The sequence below is a fragment of the Ceratotherium simum genome, chromosome 1, assembly GCF_057802395.1.
Source record: "Ceratotherium simum simum isolate JZ-2026a chromosome 1, ASM5780239v1, whole genome shotgun sequence".
Taxonomy (NCBI): Eukaryota; Metazoa; Chordata; class Mammalia; order Perissodactyla; family Rhinocerotidae; genus Ceratotherium; species Ceratotherium simum.
The window spans coordinates 4,295,928-4,320,147 of NC_141900.1; the positions used below are offsets into that span (position 1 = coordinate 4,295,928).

At 46.8% G+C, this 24,220-nt stretch overlaps 1 protein-coding gene across 2 annotated transcripts; it reads right to left on the reverse strand.

The window, feature by feature from the left end:
- Nucleotides 1-577: 577 nt before the first annotated feature.
- HUS1 (HUS1 checkpoint clamp component) lies at nucleotides 578-24,220 on the reverse strand. 2 transcript variants are annotated; one of them, XM_087431504.1, is made up of 9 exons: nucleotides 24,114-24,220; nucleotides 23,486-23,613; nucleotides 23,223-23,399; nucleotides 21,187-21,294; nucleotides 20,090-20,164; nucleotides 13,779-13,878; nucleotides 12,361-12,480; nucleotides 983-1,100; nucleotides 578-654 (listed from the first exon to the last, which is right to left on the reverse strand). In XM_087431504.1, the coding sequence occupies exons 1-9, from the start codon at nucleotides 24,163-24,165 to the stop codon at nucleotides 639-641; spliced, it is 894 nt and encodes a 297-aa protein (XP_087287630.1). In that variant the 5' UTR covers nucleotides 24,166-24,220; the 3' UTR covers nucleotides 578-638. The 2 variants fall into 2 exon arrangements, with proteins under 2 accessions (XP_087287630.1, XP_004438409.1); XM_004438352.3 differs by lacking the exons at nucleotides 578-654; nucleotides 983-1,100 and adding an exon at nucleotides 6,897-10,273 and having other exon boundaries at nucleotides 24,114-24,219.

Below are 24,220 nucleotides of genomic sequence, written 5' to 3' on the forward strand. Positions count from 1 at the left end.
CAGGGGACCAGGTCTGCAGTCTCGGGAAGCCCAATCCCAGAGGCAGGTCACCTCGCCAACCCTGGGGCCTGGGGAAGGTGTGGAAGAGGCTGTGCCACGTCACACTGCCAGCAGATAGTCAATGGCAGAGCTTACAGTGTCGCACTGCCTCAACACAACCCATGTGTGCTGGCGGATGCAGAACGGGGAGAGGGAGGTTTAGAAGTAAGGTCTGTGGTCGCTGTCATGTTTCGCTGGTGCTGGGTTTCTATTCCGGGTTCCAGACCAGGGACCTAACAGTAAAAAGACAGCTTAACTCCGTCTACTGCCGGGCAGCAGGCGGTTCTGGGAACTCTGAACACACTCTCAGTTTGCAGGAAGAGTGAAGGGCACTTCTCAGGGATGAAGGCAGCCCTCGGAGGAGTCCTAAACATGCCTGGGGGATAAATCCATTCCCAGCACAGAATCGCATCTCAGAGCTCACCTTCAGACAGTCGGCACCTGGCCCCTCAGGTTCTACTGTGGAGATAGGCCCCGAGATCCAGGAGCCGTTGCCTCCCCAGCCAGAGCCAGCCCAGGGCCCCCAAATAAATGTGTCCTTGAGGTGACGAGTGCTCCAGCAGTGCCCTTAAGAGCCCATGTGATGCCAGACTGCCACTTCAGAGCTGAGATACCCTGTTGTGGCAGAAAGGTGGAAAAGCGGTAGATTCAGGACTTGCCTAAACTAACCGAAGACTGTCAGTGTTTGGAGTTAGCCTGTGCTACGTCACAGGCCTGGCCTGGAGGCCAAAGTCAGGGGCATTCTCTTAGCCTCAAGATGAGGACAGCAGGTGGGTTAAAACTTAATTCTGCATATAGTTCTTTAATCTAGGCAACTCCTTGAAAAATCATCATTTCTTTCTCTACTAAAATAAAAGTGGAATATTCCTTGTGAAAGAAAAATTCCTGAATGCATACTTGAAAATACAGCTTATCAAATTCCCTGAGAACAGTGGCAGCTCACCTTTCCTGGTCATCAGAAAAGCCTTTAGCTGACTCCTGGGCCCTGCGGACCGAGGACTTTCCCAGTGTCTGTCGGTCACGGCCACTGCAGCCAGCCAGCCGGCCTCCTCCTAAATCCCCTAGAAGACAGAGAAATGGAGGAGCTTAGTGCTTCCAACTTCTGCGCTTGAGCACCTCATAACAGGACACACGTCACACACCAGGAAAAAGCCAAAACTGTCAGTAATATTTTCCTAATCAGAAATAGCTTTTTTCCGAACACTCTCAGAAAGCTCCTCTTATTGAGATTTAAGTAGGGGTCTTTGTGTGTCTGCCTGAAACAGACTCCAGGGTGAGAGTGCAAATGGAAGCCGAGAAAGTCTGACCACAGATCTTAGTTCTAAACCTCCCTCTCCACACTCTGTGTCCACCAGCACACATGTGTTGTGTTGAGGCAGGGTGACATCGTGAGCTCTGCCATCGACTGCCTGCTGGCAGTGTGACGTGGCACAGCCTCTTCCACAAAGCCATAACTGTGGACAATTACATTAGGGAACAGGCCACCCTCCTGAAGAGTCTTCACAAGAAAGACTAAAAGGGGCATCCCAGCGGCCCCCCTCTCTGGTGTGTCCTGCTCCTTTTCCTTACACCCACCTCCGTCCCTCCTGTGGGACCGGAGCAATGAGCTGCCCTCCCACCTCCTGGCCTGTTTCCTCCTCTGCAATTCAGAGGGCTGGGCTGAGTCCTCTCTGTGATAAAACATTCTCTTGTTTCTTTTTTAAGCATTTGTTAGTCCCTGTAATTCTTTACATCCACATTTTAACTTTAGTAGAGATTTTACAATAACTTAGTTTTATTTTGTTTTACCTAGAAAACTATATCATTTTTCTCTCTACTCCAGAATTATTTGTGAATTCATACATACCTGGAGAAGAAAGGGACACGACGCAGCGTGAGAGCCTTTTCTGGCACATGCTGGCTCCCCGGTGGAAGCACACAAAGGCCCCCCTGAGGATGAATGAAGAGCCTGCGGGTGCTCGGGCTCAGGCAAATTTGTTTCAAACCTGTGTTTTCTAGCACTTTGCTGCAGCCCTACAGACAAGGCCTGAGCAAACAGAGCGTCTGCCTGGGGAGTGTAAAGACACCTGCTGTTGGGTTAGCACACAGGCCTTGCACGTGCTGTCCTGCCCGTTCCCTCACAGCACCTCCAATCTCCTCAGTCCACCATGCCAGCAACTCCAGTTTCCTTCCCACTGTGCTTGTTGGGGGTAAATCTCAGAGACCTGGGGAAATGTGTACTGTCCAATTTTATCAGTGACAGAAAGGATGTAGTGCAATCAAATACCCACGAGCTAGCAAAGTCCCCTTGCTAAAGCTCGAGGTTTCTTCTGACCCTGAAGAAGTCCACTGGTCACCTTTCTGTCAAATATGAAGCCCCACTTCCAAGCCACCTGCCCCGCTGAGCTGGCATCCACACCCAAGCCCAAACCTTGCTCCCTCGCATTTTCCTTCTGGGGGACGGGACTTGGGGGAGGAACACACATACTCCTAAGAACAGCCCCCAGTGGAAGTTTGCAAGGCCACAGAGCTAACCCAAGACGCTAGGAAATGGTAAAGGGCAAACAAGTGATGTGACTGAAGGAAAAACTGTCCTTATGCAGTCCAGCGTGATAGCTGTAGCCACATGGGGCCATGCGAGTTTAATTAAAATTAAATAAGATGAAGAATTAGTTTCTCTGTCACATTAGCCACATTTCAAGGGCTCAGTGTCCAGATACAGAACATCCATCATCATAGTGTTCTGGTGGCCAGCATTGGTGCCGGCAGGGCTGAGGGCATCTGGTCCCCAGGATCCACGGTGGTCCTTGAGGGGCTGTGAGGCCAGGGCAGCGTTCCTGCTCCCCCACACCCTTGGGCCTGACCCCCATGACCTGGGGTATGACCTGGGGTGTGCCCTGCACTTCATTGGCACGGCAAGAGCATGAACTGAGCCCAGCTCCCTGTGTCGCTGTGAGGATGGAGGGATGTGCCAGGAAGGCAAGACTGGGACAGATGCTCTAAAGCAAACTGGTCAGTCATGTGGAGTATTTCAAGCTACTTTAAGTACAAATATTCTGAATGCAATTAGTTAAATGGCTTCCTTTAAGAAATCGCCATCTAAGCTCCTCATTAAGAACCCTCAAAGACTCACCAGGATCTTACCAGTCCTTGCAACCTTGGTGAAGGCAGAAAGGACAGGAGAAAAACCGTTTCTCTGCATGAAGTCACTGAGCCAGGACAGAAGCCCTGGCTGGCAGGAGCCCTGGGAGAGCCTTCCAGAAGGAAGAGCATGGAATACAGCTATTGACCTCTTCTCTGTTCTTGCTAAGTTTTGATGAACAAAAGCCACCTATTTAGAAAGTTTTTTTTTAACCACAAATTCTGTATTTCAGATTCAGTACTCAGTTTTGGGGACTGCTCCTGAGGTAATAGTTTACTTAATTAAGTCCTGCCTTTCTCCACAAAAGATTTAAGTACTTAAGTACACAGTTTGAAAGAAAAACTGCCTACTTGAAAGCGGGTAACAGTCGCCTGAAGAGTTTCAACAGTCAAAGCAGAAAGGCAAACACAGCTATTCACACAATTCACAGCATGAAAAAGGCAGGAACAGCTGCTGTGTCAGCAGTTCTTCCTGAGGGGAAACCTGAGGAACTGTTCTCCCCCCGGCCTCACATCATGATGTCCTGGGTGGCATTTGAATGGTGTATAGTTTCGGATTTGGGGGAGCATTACATTTACAACTTAGACATGTGTATACATAAAATACATACCTCCAGAAGGAGGTTTACCATGAGTAATTGACTAGTTCTCAGGTCTCAACTCCAATCCAGGCTCTGACCGTTATTACCTCCTGACCCTCGCGTCCTGGGCTCCTGGCCTCTAACTGGAGCTTACCTGCGGAAGCACCCAGCAGGCCAGCATTGTGTGACTTGCTTGTGGTATAAGCAACTGCCATGCCTGACACTTCACTTCCTAGGTAGCAAAACTGCCAGTCTCCTTCATGTCCATCTGCTCTTAGAGGCATCTTGGGGACGCCTCCTCATTTTCTATCTTTAGATGCTCTAAATCTTCTGTAGCACCCACCCCACTCCACCCCTGCCAACACTCCCCATCCCAACACACACACAGCATCAAACAGTGTGTGGGCAAATTGTGGTAACTAATTAAATTGTGGCAAAAATAGGGGAAATTGCTAAGATCTTGGTAAACGTCAACTTACCTTCCTTTGAACTGATCCCAGGAACAGGCTGCACCCAGGACAGCAGGGGCAGGGCTTGGATTAGCACTCTCCACCCCGGTCCCACGCAGGCTCCCATGGGGCCTCCTGCTCAGCACCCCAAATCAGAGCACATAGGGCAAAGGAGTACAGGGGGGAGAACACCCACCCACAAATGGCCCTAAGCCACAAAGACAGCCCTTCCTCAGTCCCAGGAGGGGAAGGAACTTCCCACCCCCATTAGCACCTTGACAATCGGCCAATCATGAGCTTCCCCTGAGAAACACGCCTCCTCCCAGAAGAGCTGGGGTCTTACCCACCCCCACACTCTCTGCACAGCTTCCTCTCAGATCAGTATGTCCTAAATGATGTTAAACTGCAGGGACAGCGTGTAAGTCATCTGTGAGGCTCCATAGTAGCTCCAATAAAGTAAACACAGTTATTCAAGTATGGTGACTACGTGACAAACAGCTGGGCACTCTGTAATTCATAATGGACGGACATCACAGGACGCTTTTAAAGCCATTTTTCAAGCTGGAGAAAACACAAATTTGCTACACCTGGGACTAAAAGAACTTCTGTCTTATACAACTCATAAATAATTGTTAAATTAATGAATGGAACCCATCTCTTCCAAAATCTCCCATTTTCCTCATTGGCTTCAAAACAAAATTAAATATCCATAGCTCGGTATTCAAACACCTTGATAGGTTGACCCCAAATGCCTTTGGTCCTTCAGCCACTTGAAGTATAGGAGATGATATCCATTCTCTAGTCTCTCCTCCTTCCCCTTGCCCCTTCCTCGCCCCACTCTCTTCCTAACCCTTTCCCTCCTTCTCCCTCTCCTCTCCCTTTCTCCTCCCCCTCCCTCTCTCTCCCCCACCTCTTCCCTTCCTCTTTCCTTCTCCTTTCTCTGTAGCAATCCCACTGAAAGGATACAATGATCATCATAGTGGAATTCATTTTTCTGCACAAAAGCATTTGGTTATCAGTTTGATTATTCTCTCTCAAAAATAGATCATGAGCAGGAAATTAACATAATCACTTTTGCTTTAATCTTGTTCCAATGCAATTATTAAGGAAAGCACGACATATATAATATGTGGGAGAATTTATTAGGTTCCAGAATACATGTCTTTTAAATTTGAGTAGCAGATGATTGTCGGTATCATCTCAGCCCCGTGCTCACCCCCACCCGCCAGCCTTGCTTTCATCCTTTATCTTTTATCGGGAGTAGTTTCTCTCCTAAAGCCACACCGAATAGAAATATTATTTGATACAGATAACTGATATAAAATATGAATAAAGTCATCTTTAGAAACCTTTGCTATTTATATCAATCTAGATCATGCGATGCCAAACACTGCACCTGCTGTGCAAGGCAGATTCAGGACAAGTCCACGGTCCCCAGGCAGACAGCCCCTCTAAGCTCCCCCACAGAGCTGAGCTGCAGCCACCACTGTTGCTCCTGGTTATTTCAGATGTGCCCATTATGAAGGCAGGTCCACCTATGTCATTTAGGAATAGATGAGCCACCAAACACTCAAAAATCACACTAAGCATCACATTCTTGATTTGACAAGACAGCTTGCTCCAGACACTGGCGAAGGCCGATTAAGGACTGCTTGGGGGAGGCGGATACGAGGCGCTCGTCTATCCGTGGCGAGGATTAGGGGGAGCAGGCACTGTGTCCCACGTCCTCATGCCCCCACCTCCTTGGCAGCTTTATTCAAACAGTGAAAAAAGGAACAGAGGAAAAGTTCAACAGCCTTAGGTGAAGACCTAGACCTGGTCTTGTCTGCTCCTCTGCTTCTCTTCCTGGGAGGGGAGAAACCCCACCCAGAAAACCTGACTTGGGTTTCCTTCCCTAAGGAAGCCACATTAAGTGTTTTCTAAGAGCCTAAATGTTGAAATCTCTCTCTGCTGGAAACACAGCGCTGTCCTGATCGTGTGCTGGGAAGCGCTGACCAAACCCACCTGGGTGCTCCCAGATGTGGCAGCGCTGGGTAGCAGCACAGACCCATTAGGACAGCCCCGTTCCTGGTGGTTTTACTGTACCTCACAATGTAGGAAAGTGCCCGAGTGCCGTGCTGCCTTGAACTCTAACCCCCGCCGGCGGTGGGCAGCCTTAGCCACCGTTACAGAGCTGACTCTCTGAGACCCAGGATTAGGACGCTAGGGAGGGCCAGCATCTCCCCCAGATGTGGAATCAGGGCCTTTCCGTGCTGGGCATGGTGAATTTGGCTCAGTCAGGGGAGTGTCACAGCGGAGAGGACTGGATCTCAGGAAGGTGGCTCCTGTTCCTCGTGCTGCTCCTGGGTCGTCTTTCTTGTCATCGGGCGATTTGTGTAGCCCCTGGTCTACCATGTCTCCCTGCGTCCCCTAGCCCGGAACCTAGTAACTGGTCATTCCCCCCTCACTACAAAGACTTGGTTACACACACTGAGTTGGCATCTTTCACACTGGGCTCACAGAAATTACTCTGCAATGCAATGTTACCTTATTGATCCAGACTCAGTATTTTGAACCTGTTATAATTTCAACATGACAAATAAAAGTGTAGTTTTCTACTTATGAAAATAAGGACATGCTGTGAAAATTAAGAGTCTGAAGTCCAATGTTTAGGGAACTGTAACTGCCAGTTGATTATGTAACTGCATTCAATAATAAATATTAGTCAGTCTCTTAAAAAATAATTTATTTTTTGTTACAAAGCCGATTATAAAATTTTCAGAAAATACTTAAGTTTACAAAGAGTGAAATAAAACATCCAAAAATTATCAAGTTCAAATGCTGGTGTAGGTTTTCCCAATCTTTTTTATCACACACACACATGAACATTATTATTCTCCAAACTGCGATCAGACAGTACACACTAACGTCTGATCTGCTTTTTTAAACTTAATTATAAGTCATAAACATTTTGCCATATCAGTACATTTTTATGTAACATTATTTTTAGAGTATGAAATATTTTGTCAAACCAGAGTATTTAACTAATCCCCTGTTTCATGTTTTGTCAGTATAACAGTACTAGAGCATCTCTGATTATAATCTTTATGTAAATTCCTATAAGCACAAGTATTGGGTCAAAGGGTACACACCTTTTTAAAGGCTTTCCACATATAATAAATACCAAACTGGACTCCAGAAAAGTGATATATGAATTCACACTCCCACCAGCAGTGCCCAAGGAGCTAATGTATTTCCCTGATCATCTCAGGGATTACCTCCTGGTTCAGCGGCTGCACTGGGAAGCAGCTGTAAAAACCCAGAGATGCTCAAGCTTCCTGTTAGACTCCCAGTAGAATCCGTATGTAAGGACAAAATTGCATCTCTTCACGATAGTGCTCTGCCCATTTGGCCACATCCACCGAGAACAGGAATGTCGTTAAACACCTTCACTGCTGCGGCAGAGCCAGAATTCCAACCCAGAACTAATGCTGAGGCCCCACTCCGGGACCCCAAGAATGGGGTCCTCCACAGGACCGTGGCAGGTAAGCGGTTCCCGGCAGGGAGGACGACGGGCACCTGGACGTTAGTCACGAGCTGCTGAATCAGGGATTCTTAAACATCCCTGTCCCAGCACAGGATGGTTCCAAAACTTAGCTTCAGACATGTTTCCCAAAGGAAAGAGGACCTGAGCACAGCACCTACGAAGTCCTCCACACAGCACACTCTTGCACAACCACAGCCAGCAAAGTGTGTCTCCAAAATCCAGAAACCTATTTTAAAAAGACCTCAACACTTTGAGACGTTGGTCTTGAAATAAGTTAATTTTCAAATTATGTTCATTCCTCTAAATGGACCAAATTGCTACTTCTGAACCTAACAAAGTTTGCCTTGGTATACTATTCAACACAGCAGCACCATGCATTCCAGAAATCTGTAGTTTCTATTAGCTCCTCCAGGATCAGAGCAAAGAGTCGCCTTTGTTTGTTCAAGGCTCTCTGAGAGGCAGAGGCCGTGGCAAACACAATGCAGCAAGTCCTGCCAAGAATGAGAAACAGACCCCAGCCTCCTGACTCCTGGGGAGGGCCCCTTTGGCCACGCCCACACAGAGAAAACCCTGAACAATCCATAAAGTCATCAAAATTAGGTATTACTTAAATAAACACTACACAGACCTGAGGGAAAGTATATCTGGTTTTATGACATTTCTAAAATTGCATGTAAGCCTACTTTACTACAGCAGATTCAAAACTAAAGACACTCTTTCCAGATTCATAAAATGATTGGTGAATGGTAACTTTGAAATGTAGGATTCCTTATTCTGGTCACTTAGCAGAAGAGTGCAGGAAGGAGTTGTCGGTCGGAATTCTTGATTCTAATCCCATCCCTGCCACTAGCTGTGTGGCCTGGGGCAGGTCACTTGACCTCCTCTACCAAATAAAGAAGCCACACTGCAAAGTCTCAGAACGTCTGAGCTGTTCTGATGTGGATGGGCCCTGCCCAGGTGTCCTCCTCAGGACCGCCCACAATGTGACACCCCAGTAACAGAAAGCCAATGTATGTATGTTAAATTCTTGGGAAAAGAAAACCAAAGGGCTTTTTCAGTAACGCAGATGAAGAAATACTTTACTTAGTATTTTTTACTATAGTTCTTTTACTATTAACTTACACTAAAAAACAGTATTTTATTTTCATTATACACTAAAAAATCAGCATTTAAATAATCAGACGTAATCAATTTTCCAGATTGGTAAGCACGAACACATTTTCTTTAACAGAAATCTAAGTTTTATAAAACTATTTTCAGGTATTACTTCAACGTGCATCATGATTTTTAAGTTTTATCACAGCAGGGGGAATTAATTTTGCTATAAGCCAAAAGGAGAGAGGCTTCAAAATTAAAATAACATTCTGATTTTAAAGTGTTAGTTTAACAAAAGATTACACACCATCTGAACTAACAGTAAGCATCAGAAGAGTCATCCCAGTACACTGGTTTTACCAAATAGTAGGAGAAAGCCATAAAAGAATTTTTCAATTTTGCTGATTTCCCATTTCTCCCTCTCATCCTAAGCAACCGCCTTATTTCTCAACTTTGTAATGTGATGTTAAGACAACGTTTCTGATGTCCACCTCCAAAAGACCATATGAGACTCAACCATAACAGGAAGTATGAGAGAGCATGCCTCAGGGAGAACTGAGAAAGCAGACTCATCAGGACCCGAACCAACCGTGACAAACAAACAGAAACGTGGTCTCCTCTCTGAACACAGATACTAACTGAGAAGTCTTGTTTGTTCCTTCTCTAAATACACAGCTGTTCCTTCCAGAATGACAGACCCAATGCACTGTAGAAGGATTATAACCTGGGACCAACATCGGCCTCAGGGAGACGCTGGGAGCTGGGTTGGCTGGGCCGGCTTGCACGGCACCACCAGGGGGGAACTCTCATCTTCATGGGCATCACAACAAGGCTCCACATGCTGCAGCCGACACCCCATGACGCTCTGAGCAACTGAGGCGGCAGAGGGCTGTCCCTGCCTTATCAGGCTCCAAGGGAGGGAGCCAGGAGAGGGGAGCACATGGAAACCTAAGTTCTCGCAGAACTGTGCCCGCAGAAACTGACTATCTGCTACAATCTGCAGAGTTGGAGACTTCCTGGGGGAAAAAAGTACCACGCTCAACAAACTTTTGTGAATTCTGACCGCTATACCAACTCAAAATACAGGAGGATTTTCACAACTTCAATAAGCAAGTGCTGTTTAAACTCTGGATAAATTCCTTCTTTTCTTTTCAATGTCTTAAAAGCAAAACAAAACAAATATGAAAATAATGAAGTAATATGTTTATCCAACTGTGTTTCATTAACTCAATTTTTAGTTAAAATATTATAGAGGGAAAAATAAGTAACTTGTATAGGATTTGTGCCGCAAGGACACAGACAAGTGACTTAGAACACATCACCATCCTGCCTTCCCCGTCATGACAGGGGTCCCTGAGCTCCCAAATCTGGGAAGCGGTGCTATGACAACGCTGGGATGAAATACTGCAGGGAAACATCTTCATGGAGCAAATCAAAATGAACAATCTTGTTACGCACAATATCTAGGGAGAGAAGAAAAGCCATGAGTGTAAAGACCCATCCCAGCACACAATTCCACTCCCCCGTGTGAGAAGAGCTGCTCCCCTGAGCCCCGTCAAAGGTGTACTAAAGGTGCACTGTCTTCTCCCTGAGTGCCTGGCCCTCCCGAGGTGAGCAGTTCGTGGTCTCTGCGCGCCACCGTCACAGCCGGTGCTGACTGACGGCCTCGCTCAGACTGGTTCACCCACAGCCAGCAGCGGGGGGAAGAGTGAAGCTGGCTGCCGAGCCTCTAGTGAAAAACCCACAAGGCCAACTTCCTGGCAACCACATTTACCCAAATCAACATCCTTCCAGGAAAAAGCAGCTTCCCACCAGTGAGTGACCTAAGTGTGCCGAGAAAAGCCTAGCATGCGGTTGTGCTGCAGAGACCAGTCATGGGAGAATGGAAGGTGGGACAGGACCACAGAGGACCAGCGGGAAGACAGACTCTCCAGGAGAGGCACTGGACACAGAGGCAGCGGGTGGAGTGAGGGCATCAAAGACAGTATCCCCAGAGGCAGGACACCTAGCGGATGCCACCCGCAGAGACAGAAACCACAGGCAGAAAAGGAGGTTTGAAGGACGAAAGAAAAGGTAAGAGAGATTCCATTTTTGCTATGTCACTATTTGCTGGTCCATCTCTCTGCTACACTCACGTATGCCGATCACCTTTCCCAGGGCACAGGCGGCTCAGTCAGCTGCCTGGCCGACAACTAACAACTCCTCTGTCTCCTGGCCACAGCACCGCTCAAGGCCCGAGGCTGCAGCCCCCCACTGCCAGTGCTTCACTATGCAGACAGCAGGGTAGCTGACACTCTTGCTACCCAAACCGTGGCTGCCAGGCCCAACAGCGCAGCATCCACCAGGAGTCTGTTAGCAATGCAGAGCTATGCGTAGACATCTGCACTTAGCAAGATCTCCAGTGACTGCTATACACACTGGTGTTTTGAGAAGCTGTCTTAAATCTGTAAGGACCCTGCGTTGAAGCGTAGCTCCCACCACTCTCAGCCCTAAAAATGTGTCACAGTCCATGCCAACGTTTCTCAAGGTGCAGCACAGGCAGACACTGGTACCTTCCCCACAAGAGTCCCCCAGATCCGGCCATTCTAGTTCCTCTGTCCCTCTCCCTGGCCCAGTGTCCTCTGCACTCCCCCTCCTGTGCCCTATCACCCCATCTAATGCCTTCCTAATGCACTAACTACCCTCCTACAGTCTCTCCTCTCTGGTCTCTTCTGCTTCTCTTCATGTCTCTCATTCTAAAGGGCTGTCATTCCTTGACATAGCCATCTATAATTTTCTATTCCTTCTCCAGAGTGCTGACAATCTGATGATTATTAAGTATACCCCTGGGCCACCCTTCTCAACAGTGTCCACTGGTGGCTGAAAGTTGTCACATAAAAGGTGTCTCTTCCAAGCAAGGTCACAGATCCCTTTCAGTTGCTGTGATCTTAGTAGCAGAGACAGACAGAGTCTTGAAAAATTCTTGTCAAGTGAGCCCCTCCTCATGTGTGGGCAACGAATGAAGGGTGCTAAGGCAGGTGTGAGGCTGAGGAACACAGGCCAACCAGAATCAAGAGACTGTCGCTAAAAATCGGGAGTGGAGAGGAAGCAGACACTGAGATAGGGGACAAGTGTAGAAACCGCTCAGGCTTAGACACAGGGAGGCAACAAAGGCATCAGGCTGGGGACTTAAATCCAAGCCAAACACCATGAGGGACTCCGCATCCGTGAGGTTAGATTACCATGGCAGGACTGGGACATCAGCACCCGTGCTCCTGAAGCTTCTTTCCGGGCACAGACCCACATGTGACAGCCAGTGAGGCGGCCCAGACCCATCTGCCAGGCCAGTGGGGCTGCAGGCCTCCAGGAGCCAAGTATCCCGCAGTTGTTTCCTACTGCACCTTGAGGTACTTCTGAATCCGGGAAAACCCAAAACACCTGACTGCCCTAGAAAACTGGAGCCCATGCAACTGAGCTGTTTTTTGCATTCACAAGACTGCATACCATTTGTGAGACTACAGTGAATTAAAGTATTTGAAATAGAAAAAAACAAATGGAAACGCAAACTCACTGCACACGGCCTTTGTAGGATTCACTTGTTGTCCAGCAAGAAACTGTAGGAGCTTCCTAATGTCTACGTGCACTTCAGCCATTTGTTCTGGATTTCTAGCTTGAGAAGCATTTTCAGAGGCTAAAATAACACGAACATTTTTAAATACAATGTCTTCAGATGTAACGGAACCCAGAGATAGCACAATGACCATTTACTTAAATAAATGATTTACATTACCACTGATTTTAGCAACTTGGAGAAACACGGCAAGATGTAAATGCAGTCATTCATTAAGCAAGCACTCATTAAGTCCTGACTCTAAAATACTCTGCTAATTTCCAGAGAATCTCCATTTACAGGGACCTGAAATATGACCCAATCTCTCCCTTTAGGTCAAAAAAACTGCATTTCTTAGTCCTCTCACACATATCTAAGAGCTGAAATGCACAGAGCTAATGCAAGCCCTCTCATTCTAAAGGGGAACAAAAAGGAAAAAAAACATCCTTTCACTCCTTTCAGCTTCTGGGAAAGTAACAAAGGTAAGACCCTCTTTGCATTTATTAAAATAAACAAAACGAGTAACACCAAAATAAGTCATTGCACACAACTGTTATCAAAGCCTTGATCATCCAGATTCACTTTGCTGGACGAGTATGCCTTTCATTATAAAGTAAAAACTCCTCGAAATGCTATGCTAAAACGTGTCTGCAATAAGCAAACTGGTAGTACTAAATTTTAACTCTAAAGTGGCAGGGGCCTAGTATATCTGTCTTGGCTCATGTGCATGTCTAAGCCGGTTTTCACACTATAAGCGAATACTTTTCCCTGGTCCTTGGCTTCGCTCCCGGTTCGAGCACCCCTCTAACTGCATTGCCCACTGCTGGGAGCTCTGCAGCACACGATTCTAACCCCATGAACCAATGCAGTTAATCACCCTGTCGTTCACTGCTTACTGAACTGATTCTGCAGTCCCTTATCACCTTGTATGAGAAGAAAAATGTGATCATGTGAGAAAAGTTTGTATTTGCTAATCTAATTCTCTAAGTATTAAAGAGACTAAAGTAGGAGAATATAAGAAATGTTATTATCTACCTTTCTCACTGTATTCCAGGTGAGAAATTGAAATCTTTAGTAGCAGAAACAGGAATTTAAGAGCTGGAAGGGCTCTTGGAGATTATTGGCTTGACCCCATTTTCAAGACCCTGTGCCAGTCCCCCAGCTGCTCAGTGGCAGGCACAGTGCCTCACGCCCAGTAGGTTCATCTTCTACTCCGCTGCACCAACAGGTACTCCAATCTCAAGTCTTTGTTCTTTCCCCAGGCATGAAACACAGTCAACCAGATTTCAACCTTTTTCTGGCTAGACACCCTCAGTAAGGTACGTCATCTGAAATAAGTAATTTATCAAAAGCAAAACATAACCCACCAGAAAACTTACCTAAGGGAGGATTTCCAAGATCTTTAAAATGAGTTGTGACACACACTATTTCAGTTTCTATTTTCAAGTTCAAGTCTCCATTTAGATTTGCTTCAATAATCTGCAAATTAAGTTTTTTACATAGTCTTAAAAAAGGAAAGGAAAGCAAAAGGAAAAAAAAAAAAAACCAATGGACATCATCTTCGACCAAATCAGGTGACAAGGCAACCCTACAAAACCCTAGAACACTTCCAGTGGCACTGACACCCATGCGGCATCAGCAACAGAGGGAAGACAAGGCCTGAGAACCAGGAACTCAGAAATTCCCAAAAATGTCCAAAGGAGAGGAGCCCCTCAGAGCGGAGAACTCAGCAGGGAGACCTGAACACAGGTGGAGCTGGGAGGGACTCTGCCAGGAGACTGGCAATGGTGGGGGATCAAGGAAGGCCTGGCCCCCAGGTTCCTGGGAAGAGCCAGCGGGAGCTCCCTCCCAGGTGAGAACCTGCGCTAGTAAGAAATCTCGGGAGGAAAAGCTCCAGGTGAACAAAATGGGTACCTTGGGTCTAATGGGGGGAGGAGGAAGAGGGAGAGGGCTCAGGAAGTCCTGGAGAGGTGGCTGTGGGAGAGCCTGTACGCTTTAATAGTTTGTGGTTACAATAAAATCAAGAACCCTAGTTATGAAGCTAGAAGACTATCCATGTCCATTCTCACAGCTGAAATGAAAACTCCTCCTAAAAGAGGATTCCTAAAAGGATTGTAGTCAAACCCCAAACCAAGATACTCTGAAAAAAGACAGAAATAACAGTGGCCAATGAGCACACTGAGCACACTTTAGAGACACGCAGGCCATGCACAACACAGATGCAAAGCCTAACGTGTGATTTCAGAAGGAGCTGGAAGAAACTAAGAACAACAGAAGCTGTGAAAGAACAGATAAGTCAGAGTTAGGGAAGCTCAGAAATCAGATGGCCACACTGCATGCAGATATAAATAAGGAGCTGACAGAGCTCAGGAAATAAGTGGAAATACAAGGGAAAATGTCAGAAATGGAAACTAAACCAGAAGGAAGACATGTGCACACGTACCACAGCGAGCACAGGAAGAGAAAGTGAGGTGGAGAGGCGAAAAATAATAATCACCCAACAGAACCAGAGAGAGGAAAAGGATCTGAGAGAATCAAACAGACAGTGAAGAGTCCAGGGCAAAGGAGTTCCAGAAGAAAAGCAAAGCACAGGACTAGAATACCTGCTAACAGCTGCAGTTCAGGAGCCTTCCCCACGTGGAGGGGACTTGGACAGACGCAGGGAGGGATACCACACATGGGGAAAATGAACCTGGAATGGCCACACAACTGGATGCCAAAGGAAAGGGAAAAAATCCCCCGGCGATCTATCCATGCCTCCCTCCCCCACGAATAAATCCAAGCTACTCACAAGTGAAACCGAATCAGAATGGAATCGTTGTCAGGCAGCAACATTCCATACTGGAGACAATGGGGCACGAGGAAAGAAGGCATGAGCCCAAGACTTCACATCCAGCCAGACTGATCGTGAACACGTGAAAACTAATGAACTACTATTCCCGTAAATCCCTCCCAGGCGATCTGCTAGAGAACAGCCTTGGAAGACAGGGGTGAGCGTTATCATTTCCTGCGCAGCCAAAATCAAATGGTGGGAATTCAGGGGACAGAATAACATGTAATTATTTTATGCTTTGACAATGTGGACATCATGCTACTATGACAAAATGGGAGGGGGAGAATGGGAAGAGAAACTGGAAATTAAAATAAGCTTGCCAATTCCTTTATTTTTATAAATGGGCCAAACCATTGGTTATAACTACAAATTTAATATAACCATGAAGTCTTTGAATTTCGTGACAACATAACCCTTCATTTAAAAAATAAACTCAGATGCTGGGAAGTGAGATTTCCAAACTCAGAAAGGTCTGGTGACGCTGTCAGGTCTCCAGGACTTCAACAAGCTGCAGTGTCCTGTACTCACAGTACAACTAGGTTTGGTGACTGATGCCGGCCCCTCCCAACTCCACACCTCCCACCCTCAAGTCTCTCCCTGCCCCTCCTATCTCCTCCAACAGTGTTCGCCTTCCTCTCCACTTTTCCTTGCCTGTGACTTCTTCACAGATTAGAGGGCCCTTTCTTTTCAAGCTCCACCCTCCACCAACAACCAACGAGTTCTTTCAACTGGACAGAATCTAGAAATGAAGTTCAGAGAAAGATACCTATGCCACTAATATGGTTCAAGATTTCGCTAATCTGCTGATGGCACACATTTCTCTTTCTAATGTCGGTATCTGCCCATTTCTAAAGCCTGGCAGGTCTCTGGAATGCCCACACAGCATTTTGAAAGTCCACATTCTGCTCAACCAATAACACAAGCCCACCACCCAGCCACTGGAGAGAGAAAGGCAGTGATCTCACTTGGTAGGAGCCAGGCCAAAGGTGCAAGGAGACGGGACTCAGGAGACAGTGGAGCATGGCCTGCTCTGCACAGCTCCGCTGCAGCCAAGTCTGTCTATCCTTAGTGAATAGAACTGAAGATGCCTCACTGTTGTTCCTAAAATTGGTGAACTGAATATTTCTCATTCTAGAAACAAAACCAAAAAAATTTTTTTACCTTGGGTGAGCTCTTATTTCTGAGGCTTTTGACATTAAATAGAAAAGAGCCTCCCAAACTTACTTGCTATATAATCTAGTACAGGTACCTTTGAATGGGAAGTATTCATTGCCAGCCTTATTCTTTCACAACCCACAAATATACTGTTGCATTCTTAGGCCCACTCTACCATAATCCAGAAACAATACTGGACCAAAATAAAATACATACAACAATTCTGGACTGCTTACTGGGGCTCTGTAAAGTTAAACACAACATATGCCCATTTGTTTCAAATGAATACACATTCAATATCTATCTGTAAATTTGCATGGCTTTTGAAAAACAATAGTTTTATATAAATAGATTTATTCATGAAAGCAGCTTGCACAGGTCCTAGACTCACTTCAGGCTTAAATGTTCTCATGCTTTCTTCAAATTCCTAAAATCTGAGTAATCAAACATCAGATTCCATCTCTCCTGACCATACCCAGTGTCTGGTACATGGCAGCGTTAGATCAAAACTTACTGAAGGGCCCGGCCCAGTGGCGCAAGCAGTTAAGTGCGCACGCTCTGCTGCAGTGGCCCGGGCTTTGCCGGTTCGGATCCCGGGCGCGCACCGCTTGGCAAGCCATGCTGTGGCAGCATCCCATATAAAGTAGAGGAAGATGGGCACGGGTGTTAGCCCAGGGCCAGTCTTCCTCAGCAAAAAGAGGAGGATTGGCAGATGTTAGCTCAGGGCCGATCTTCCTCTAAAAAAACCAAGGAATTAACAAACTCTGAATGCTGGTCACCCATGTCTGTTTTGCGATTATTACCCAAAATATCACCCACACCAGCATCCTCTATTTCTTAAGAATCTGGATAAGATCTTACTTCTTTCAATGATTTCCTTAACCATAATTTCCTACCATTTATGGAATGCTGACTAAATGTACTGGGCATCTAACACAAACCACCTCTCAGTTTACAAAAGGAACAAAGCCCCTCTGGTAGCTGCACTATCACCCCAGTTTGGGCAACACGCAGCACCAGGACACACACAGCCGAGGGGTGCGGCCGGGAGTGGCCCCAGGGCTGTGCGGCTCCGAGGATTCACCTGGGCCACCACATCACGGCGCCTCTCACCCATAAACCCAGATTCCCTTGTTTTAACGACCGGCGTATCCTGTGACACTCTGAGATAATGTTTCTGAGACAACATTTAAGGTATAACATAGCCCAGCTCCTAATACAAAGCCCTGCTACCAAGGTGGTGCACAGACAGGCGGCGTCAGCATCCCTGAGCTCGTGGGAAACTCAGTCTCACGCCCAGCCCAGGGTGTTCCCGTGCACGTTAGAGTTTAAAAAGCAATGTCCTAAAACATGATGTAGATTCCCAGTATATGTGCTCATTTTTCCTGCTCCTACACAAGTCACACACACAGCCCACCCTCATCAGTCACATCGCTCATTAAAGGAAGTAAGGAAAGGACTGAGTCTCAACGAGGGCAGCTTGAGCATCCCCAACAAGACAGCAGATTACCGTGTTGAGTCCCACTCACTTTCCTTAATTCTCTGTAATCTTCAAACACAAAATTCTGGTTACCCAAATAGATCTCATCATGCTCTTGGCTACTCTAACTTTCTGTGCACTGGGTAACTTTCCATCTAGTATTCCAGATTGCAGGAGCCACTCCACAAAACTTTTATTTGTTTTTAAACACTCCAGAGAGAAGAAAAACACCTCTGATGACTTTATCTATCTAAGCTACTTTGCTGACTCATTTCCATTGTACTGAAAGAACAAACAGTCAGATCCTTGGATTAACTGCCCTGCCTTTTCTCTCCTGGGCCTCTCTGAACCTTATCCCCAGAGGAAGCATCCCGCCTGGCAACTGGATCAACATCAAGGCAGTCACAGGGGAACACCAACGTCAGGAGAGCACACACTGTTTCATGGGAAGCTGATTGTAAATTAAAATGAAATCCATAAAGATTAAGTCATGAAAGAAAATTACCCAAGTGAGCACAACTATAGAGATAAAATAGCCCATCAATATCTTCTAGGCTTCAGAAATCTTTTGCAATTCCAAAGATCTCCTGAAGCTAAATTTCATTCCAGGTCCATCCAACACTTACTGACTACCTACTGAGTGGCAATCCCACAGTGCGTGGCTATGACACAAAGATGAATTTCCCTTTTCAAGAAGCCGGCAGGGGCCAGCCCCGCGGCACAGCAGTTAAGCGCGTGCGCTCTGCTGCTGGCGGCCAGGGTTCGGATCCCAGGCGCGCACCAACGCGCTGTCTGTCAGGCCATGCTGTGGCAGTGTCCCATATAAAGCAGAGGAAGATGGGCACGGATGTTAGCCCAGGGCCAGTCTTCCTCAACAAAAAGAGGAAGATTGGCATGGATGTTAACTCAGAGCTGATCTTCCTCACAAAAAAAAAAAAAAGAAGCTGGCAGTTCAGTAAGGAGTTCCACGATACTGGCAGGTAATTTATCACACAGCATTGAACAGAGCAGCTCAGTGGAGAAGGGTCTTACAGCCTGGGCAGTGGAAGAGGTCTGGGAGTTACAATGAACAGCAAGAATGGCTAAGTGCTAGGGGCCAGCCCAGTGGCGTAGTGGTCAAGTTCGCACGCTCCGCTTCGGTGGCCCAGGGTTCGCAGGTTCAGATCCTGGGAGCAGACCTACACACCGCTTATCAAGCCACACTGTGGCAGGCGTCCCACATATAAAGTAGAGGAAGATGGGCATGGATGTTAGCCCAGGGCCAATCTTCCTCAGCAAAAAAGAGGAGGATTGGCAACAAATATTAGCTCAGGGCTAATATTTCTCACCAAAAAAAAAAGAGTGCAAAGAAGGGCTAAGTGCTTTCCAGGGTAAGATGGGAGAGAAGAAGGCGAGTGTGAGTGGCAGAGACAGAACCTGGAAAGAAATGGCATCATGGGGAAGGATAAAGAGTCTAGAATGGTTCTGCAGAGAGGGTGTGGCTGTGTGACAGGAGACAAGGCCTGGCAGACAGTGAAGATTAAAAGTTTACACTTCATCAGGTGGACAGTGGTTTTTAAGATTCAAGGACATAATCAAATGTGTTTTGAAGGGGGGAGTAAAGAAAGAATTCAGGAGAACCCCAGGTGTGAAGAAGGATAATCCACACAATTCCCCATCGCTGTCACATACTGTAGCATTTCATGACACTGAGAGACCTCTACAAAAGTAAACAGAGAAATAAATGTGCCTGTCTACTTGGCCTGAGAGCTGCTTAGAGTTCAGATGGGTGTAGTCTGGGGGATCTTTGTCCTGGGCTCACTGAGACATTTGGCAAATAGATAGGACACTCAAATCACTGCCAATATCAATGATTCACTAAAAAAATACATATTAGCAGATAAAATGTGTAATGTTCCGTCCAAAACATAAGGAAAGAAAGCCAGAACTGTCAAACATATCCTTAATATACTATAAATATAAACGCAAGGGATCAGGGCAAATACAAAAACTTTTCCCAGTGAAGGAGAGTTGGAAAGCACTACAACAGGCTTCTAAGGGCATCTGTGAAACTACGAGCTCTCAAGAACAGGCCAGGTCCCCAGAGCGGGCCCCAGTGAAGGGAACCTGCCCACCGGGGGGCACCACGTGGCGGCCTCCCCGCCTAGGGCAGCAAGGTTTCCTCCCAAGCACAGCCTAAACCAAATACTTCAAAGCTCTTTTCTAAAGAAGTTAACGCTTACCAGGTGATTGCTGATGTTCCTCATTTTTTCCACAACGCTCTTCATAGTCTTCAAGACTGGTAAATAAATACTAACCTACAAAACCAATGAGAAAAATTAGAAGTATTAAAAATACTAATATAGTCAAGTACTGACTGCTCACTACCTATGTTTGGAATGTGTATATGCTTAAAAGTTCCAGAATCCTGTGTTTTTAAACTGTCTGAATAAAGTTTTTTTTTTAAATATGAGAAGAAAAACAATTTTATACCTTCACTAACCCATGCCTGCCTGTGGTGACCTCAGCGACCACAACCCTGTGGGCATTCTCCAGTGCCAGGACTGCAGCCCTGCAGCTGAGATGCTCTGTACACCCCTAGGGGAACAGACTCAAGCACCAGCGGGAGGCCTTCCTCTGAGGGATGCACACCCACCCAGGGCCCTTCCCTCCTCTGACAAAGCACTGCGAGCAAGTCCCCGCCTCAGCGCTCACAGCAGGCTGCAACAGTGCTCAACATGATGCTGGCTTTGTCCCAGTCAGTGCAGAGGTCTTCTAGTTAAAGTCAAGTAAATCTTCTATCCAGTATATTTTCATAATTTCTTCCTCAATAAATTAGGAGCAAGAGGCAAAGGACTCCGTGGCATCATCTTCATCTTCGGTGGCTCTGAGATTCCTGTCAACAGGACTGAAGCAGCCTCTCCTCGGGGCTCCTACACACATCCCGGACGTCGCTCCTCACAGGATGAGGTGAAATCAAGTTCTGTGAAACCCACAATGGTGCCTGAGGCCACTGCTCCCAACAGAAACGACTGTCCTCCAAAGCACTACCTTAGTTTTGTTGTATTTAAGCACTATTAGTGAGCAAGACATTCTCCTATCTGTAAAGAGTTCGGTGTTTCTATTATATGCAGCACTGTTTTAAGACGTTTTACGTAAACAAGAAAAGGCAAATATACCACTTTTTTTCCTGGAGTATCCTTTAAAAATGAGTATCACTTTCTTTTCAGGTACCATGCAACTTTCAAATAAAATATACTGCAAAATTGTAACTAAACCAGAAAGTTCAAATCATGCCATTTAATACGTGATGAGCAACAGGACTCCAGGCATCACTCACATCAGAGTCTGGGACTGCGGGTTCTTGCAAATCCTTCCACAATTTTCTAGGAATAACCTTTACGGGGATGTCGTGTGTCACAATGCGACTACTGCTCGACACAGATAACTGCCAAGAGAAGAATTAAAAAATATTTTTATAATGTCAATATTAAAAAAAGAAAAAAAACAGAAGAACTGAAGGACAAAAAAAAGTTGATAGCAAATCTAAGTGGAATGTTCTCAATTCATTCATCAAAGTCCATTCAACAAATATTTAGGGCATGCCTGTTCTGCTCTGGGTCCTATTAGGAGCCGGGAAGTGTGGTGACAAGATAAGGTCCCCAATGTTCCAGTGGTACAAATGGATCAATAAGCAAGAAAATAAACACACGAAATTGGATGAACTGCATACAATACATATAATGGTTACAGCATTGAGGAAAATAAAAGTGACCAGCTGAGTATGTGGGGAGGTTCTTAGACTGGGAGGTCAGGAAAGGCTTCTCTGAGAGGTGACATTTCAGATCACACCAGAACAAGAAGCAGCCAGCCATGGGAAGATGGGGACTAGTGGGACAGTGTCCCAGGCAGGAGAAACAGCACATGTGAAGCCATGAGGCAAAAGAAAACTTTCTATGTTGAAGGAACGGAGAGACCATTCTGTATGCACAGGACACTCAGTGTGATGCAGTGCCCACACTGCTGAAAGGAGAAAACTATGTTTATCTATGTCCAGGGGCTTCTATGAGAGTCATAATAAACCAAAGTACCCTATACTTTTAGATAGAAAAGCATTATACATTACTATCTTGCTTTTCCTTAAGCAATTGAAGAAACATACCAAACATACTGTGACATGGAATACTATGATTAGCTCTAAGAACTGCCTGACTGCAAAGAGTTAAGAAAAAGTTGTGAAGAAAAGTTGAGGAATCCTCTTCCATAGAGTGTTCAACTGAACACAAGACTCACATGTAAGATGGATAAAGTACGCACAACACATAAAGGAGGGGATGCCAAGATGAGGGAAGGCCAGGCAGGACGCAGCGTTGGTGCTGAGCACTAAAGGAAGATAACGTTTCAGCGTGATAAGGAGAGAGAGTCCAAGTGGAAGCCCCAGTATCGCCAAAGTCTGGGAGTTGGAAAAGAACCGGACACACGCAGGGAACCAATCAGAGGGTAGCAGTCTCCCATTTGGCTTTGAACGTCACATTAAGAAATGTGAACTTCCTTCTGTGAGCAGTGAGAGCCTGTGGTGTGTGCCTGTGTTCTGAGGAGAGCTGTGCATTCAATTCCTCTGGTAGGAGCACGAAAGACAGACGTACTACTCGAGAACAAGAAGTCACTGAACTGTGTTACAGCAGATGGGGGGGCCTGACACCAGACACTTCAAACGTGAAAATGGATAGAAACCACGATTTCTACCCTAGGTGACAATACCCCTAAAAGAAATGGAGATGCTGGGATACGCAGATCTGAGAAGAAAGATACAGAAGTCTTACTGCATAGAAAAGGACAGCATCCTGGTTCAATATTATATGATCACAATGCCATTTAAATATGAGGAGGGGTGCCGGCCCAGTGGCGCAAGCGGTTAAGTGCGCGCACTCCGTCCGCTGCAGCGGCCCGGGGTTTGCCGGTTTGGAATCCCTGGCGCCCACCGACACACCGCTTGTCAAGCCATGCTGTGGCAGCGTCCATATCAAGTAGAGGAGGGTGGGCATGGATGTTAGCCCAGGGCCAGTCTTCCTCAGCAAAAAGAGGAGGATTGGCAGATGTTAGCTCAGGGCCGATCTTCCTCACAAAAATGAAAAAATAAAAAATAAAAAAATAAATATGAGGAACTGACTCCAATGGAAATTTTAATAAAATTTAATTTAAATAAATTTTAATAAAACAGTTTAAATAAAATAAATTTTAATAAAATTAATTTAAATAAAATAAAATTTCATTTTTATAAAACCAATTAGTTTTCCACATACTTTTAAAAAGCCTAAGCTTATAACCACTTCTGTTCCTTCTGGGAAGTTTCAAAAATGCTCCCCTGCTACTCACCAGCTCTATAGAGACTGTGAGGCAAGGAAAGTGTTTATTAGTCAGCTTGATTTTCAAGGCTCTGGCATTCTGGGCAGTTTTCAAGGCTCGAGATAAATTTTCCGATGTTAGCTCTAAATAAATCTCATTGTTTTCTGCGGAGACACCTTCCATTTGAAATTCACTGAAGAAATTCTCCTAAAGGAAGAAAAAGGGGGGACATGTGTGCCCTTTCCAATGGCATTGGGGAGGAGTCTGCAGGCCCCCGGGGGGCCTCCACTCACCTGTTCCAGTTCACACCACATGCTCACCCCCCCATTGGCCACCTTGTCGGCGAGGATGAAGTTCAGCTTATCGGGGCGGATGCGGAGAGTGCAGGTTTTGGCAAGCTTGGCTATCATGTTACTGACTCCTAGAGGGGGGTCAAAGTGAGGATTCATTACGAAGCACATCGAGCGTCCCAGGGGCCAACTTAGCCCGCAGAACTGGCTCAACACGGTGCAACTTCCCGGTGGGAAAACAGCCGTGTCCAGCGGTCTGCCCCTGGAAAGCACCGAACACCGCTGAAGTCGTGTCGGCCGCCCCAGCACCGCCGCGGGAACAAGGCACCAGGGCGCGGAGGGCGGCTGCGCCCTCGCCCACTCATCGCCCACTCATCGCCCACGCGTGGCCCGCCGGGCCCGGGGCGCCGGCCGCGGGCGAGGGGACGCCTGCCCCGCAGGCAGCCGTCTGTCGGGCCAGCGCCGGCTCCAGAAGAACAGCCGGGCGGTCTGAGGCACAAGCCTCGGCACCCGCTCTCCTGCCCACGCGCCCCCGCCCGCCCGCGGCCCCGCGCGCCCCCGCCGCGCGCACTGCCTCCTTCCGGGCCGCCCTCCCCTCTGTGCTCCCCCCGCCGCCCCGAGCCGCGCTCACGAGTGAAGTGGTTCAGACACGCCGCGTCCACGATCTTGGACCGAAACTTCATGGCTGGACGCGGGCCCGCGAGGGACCTCTGTTGGGGGCGGACTCGAGTCCCGCCC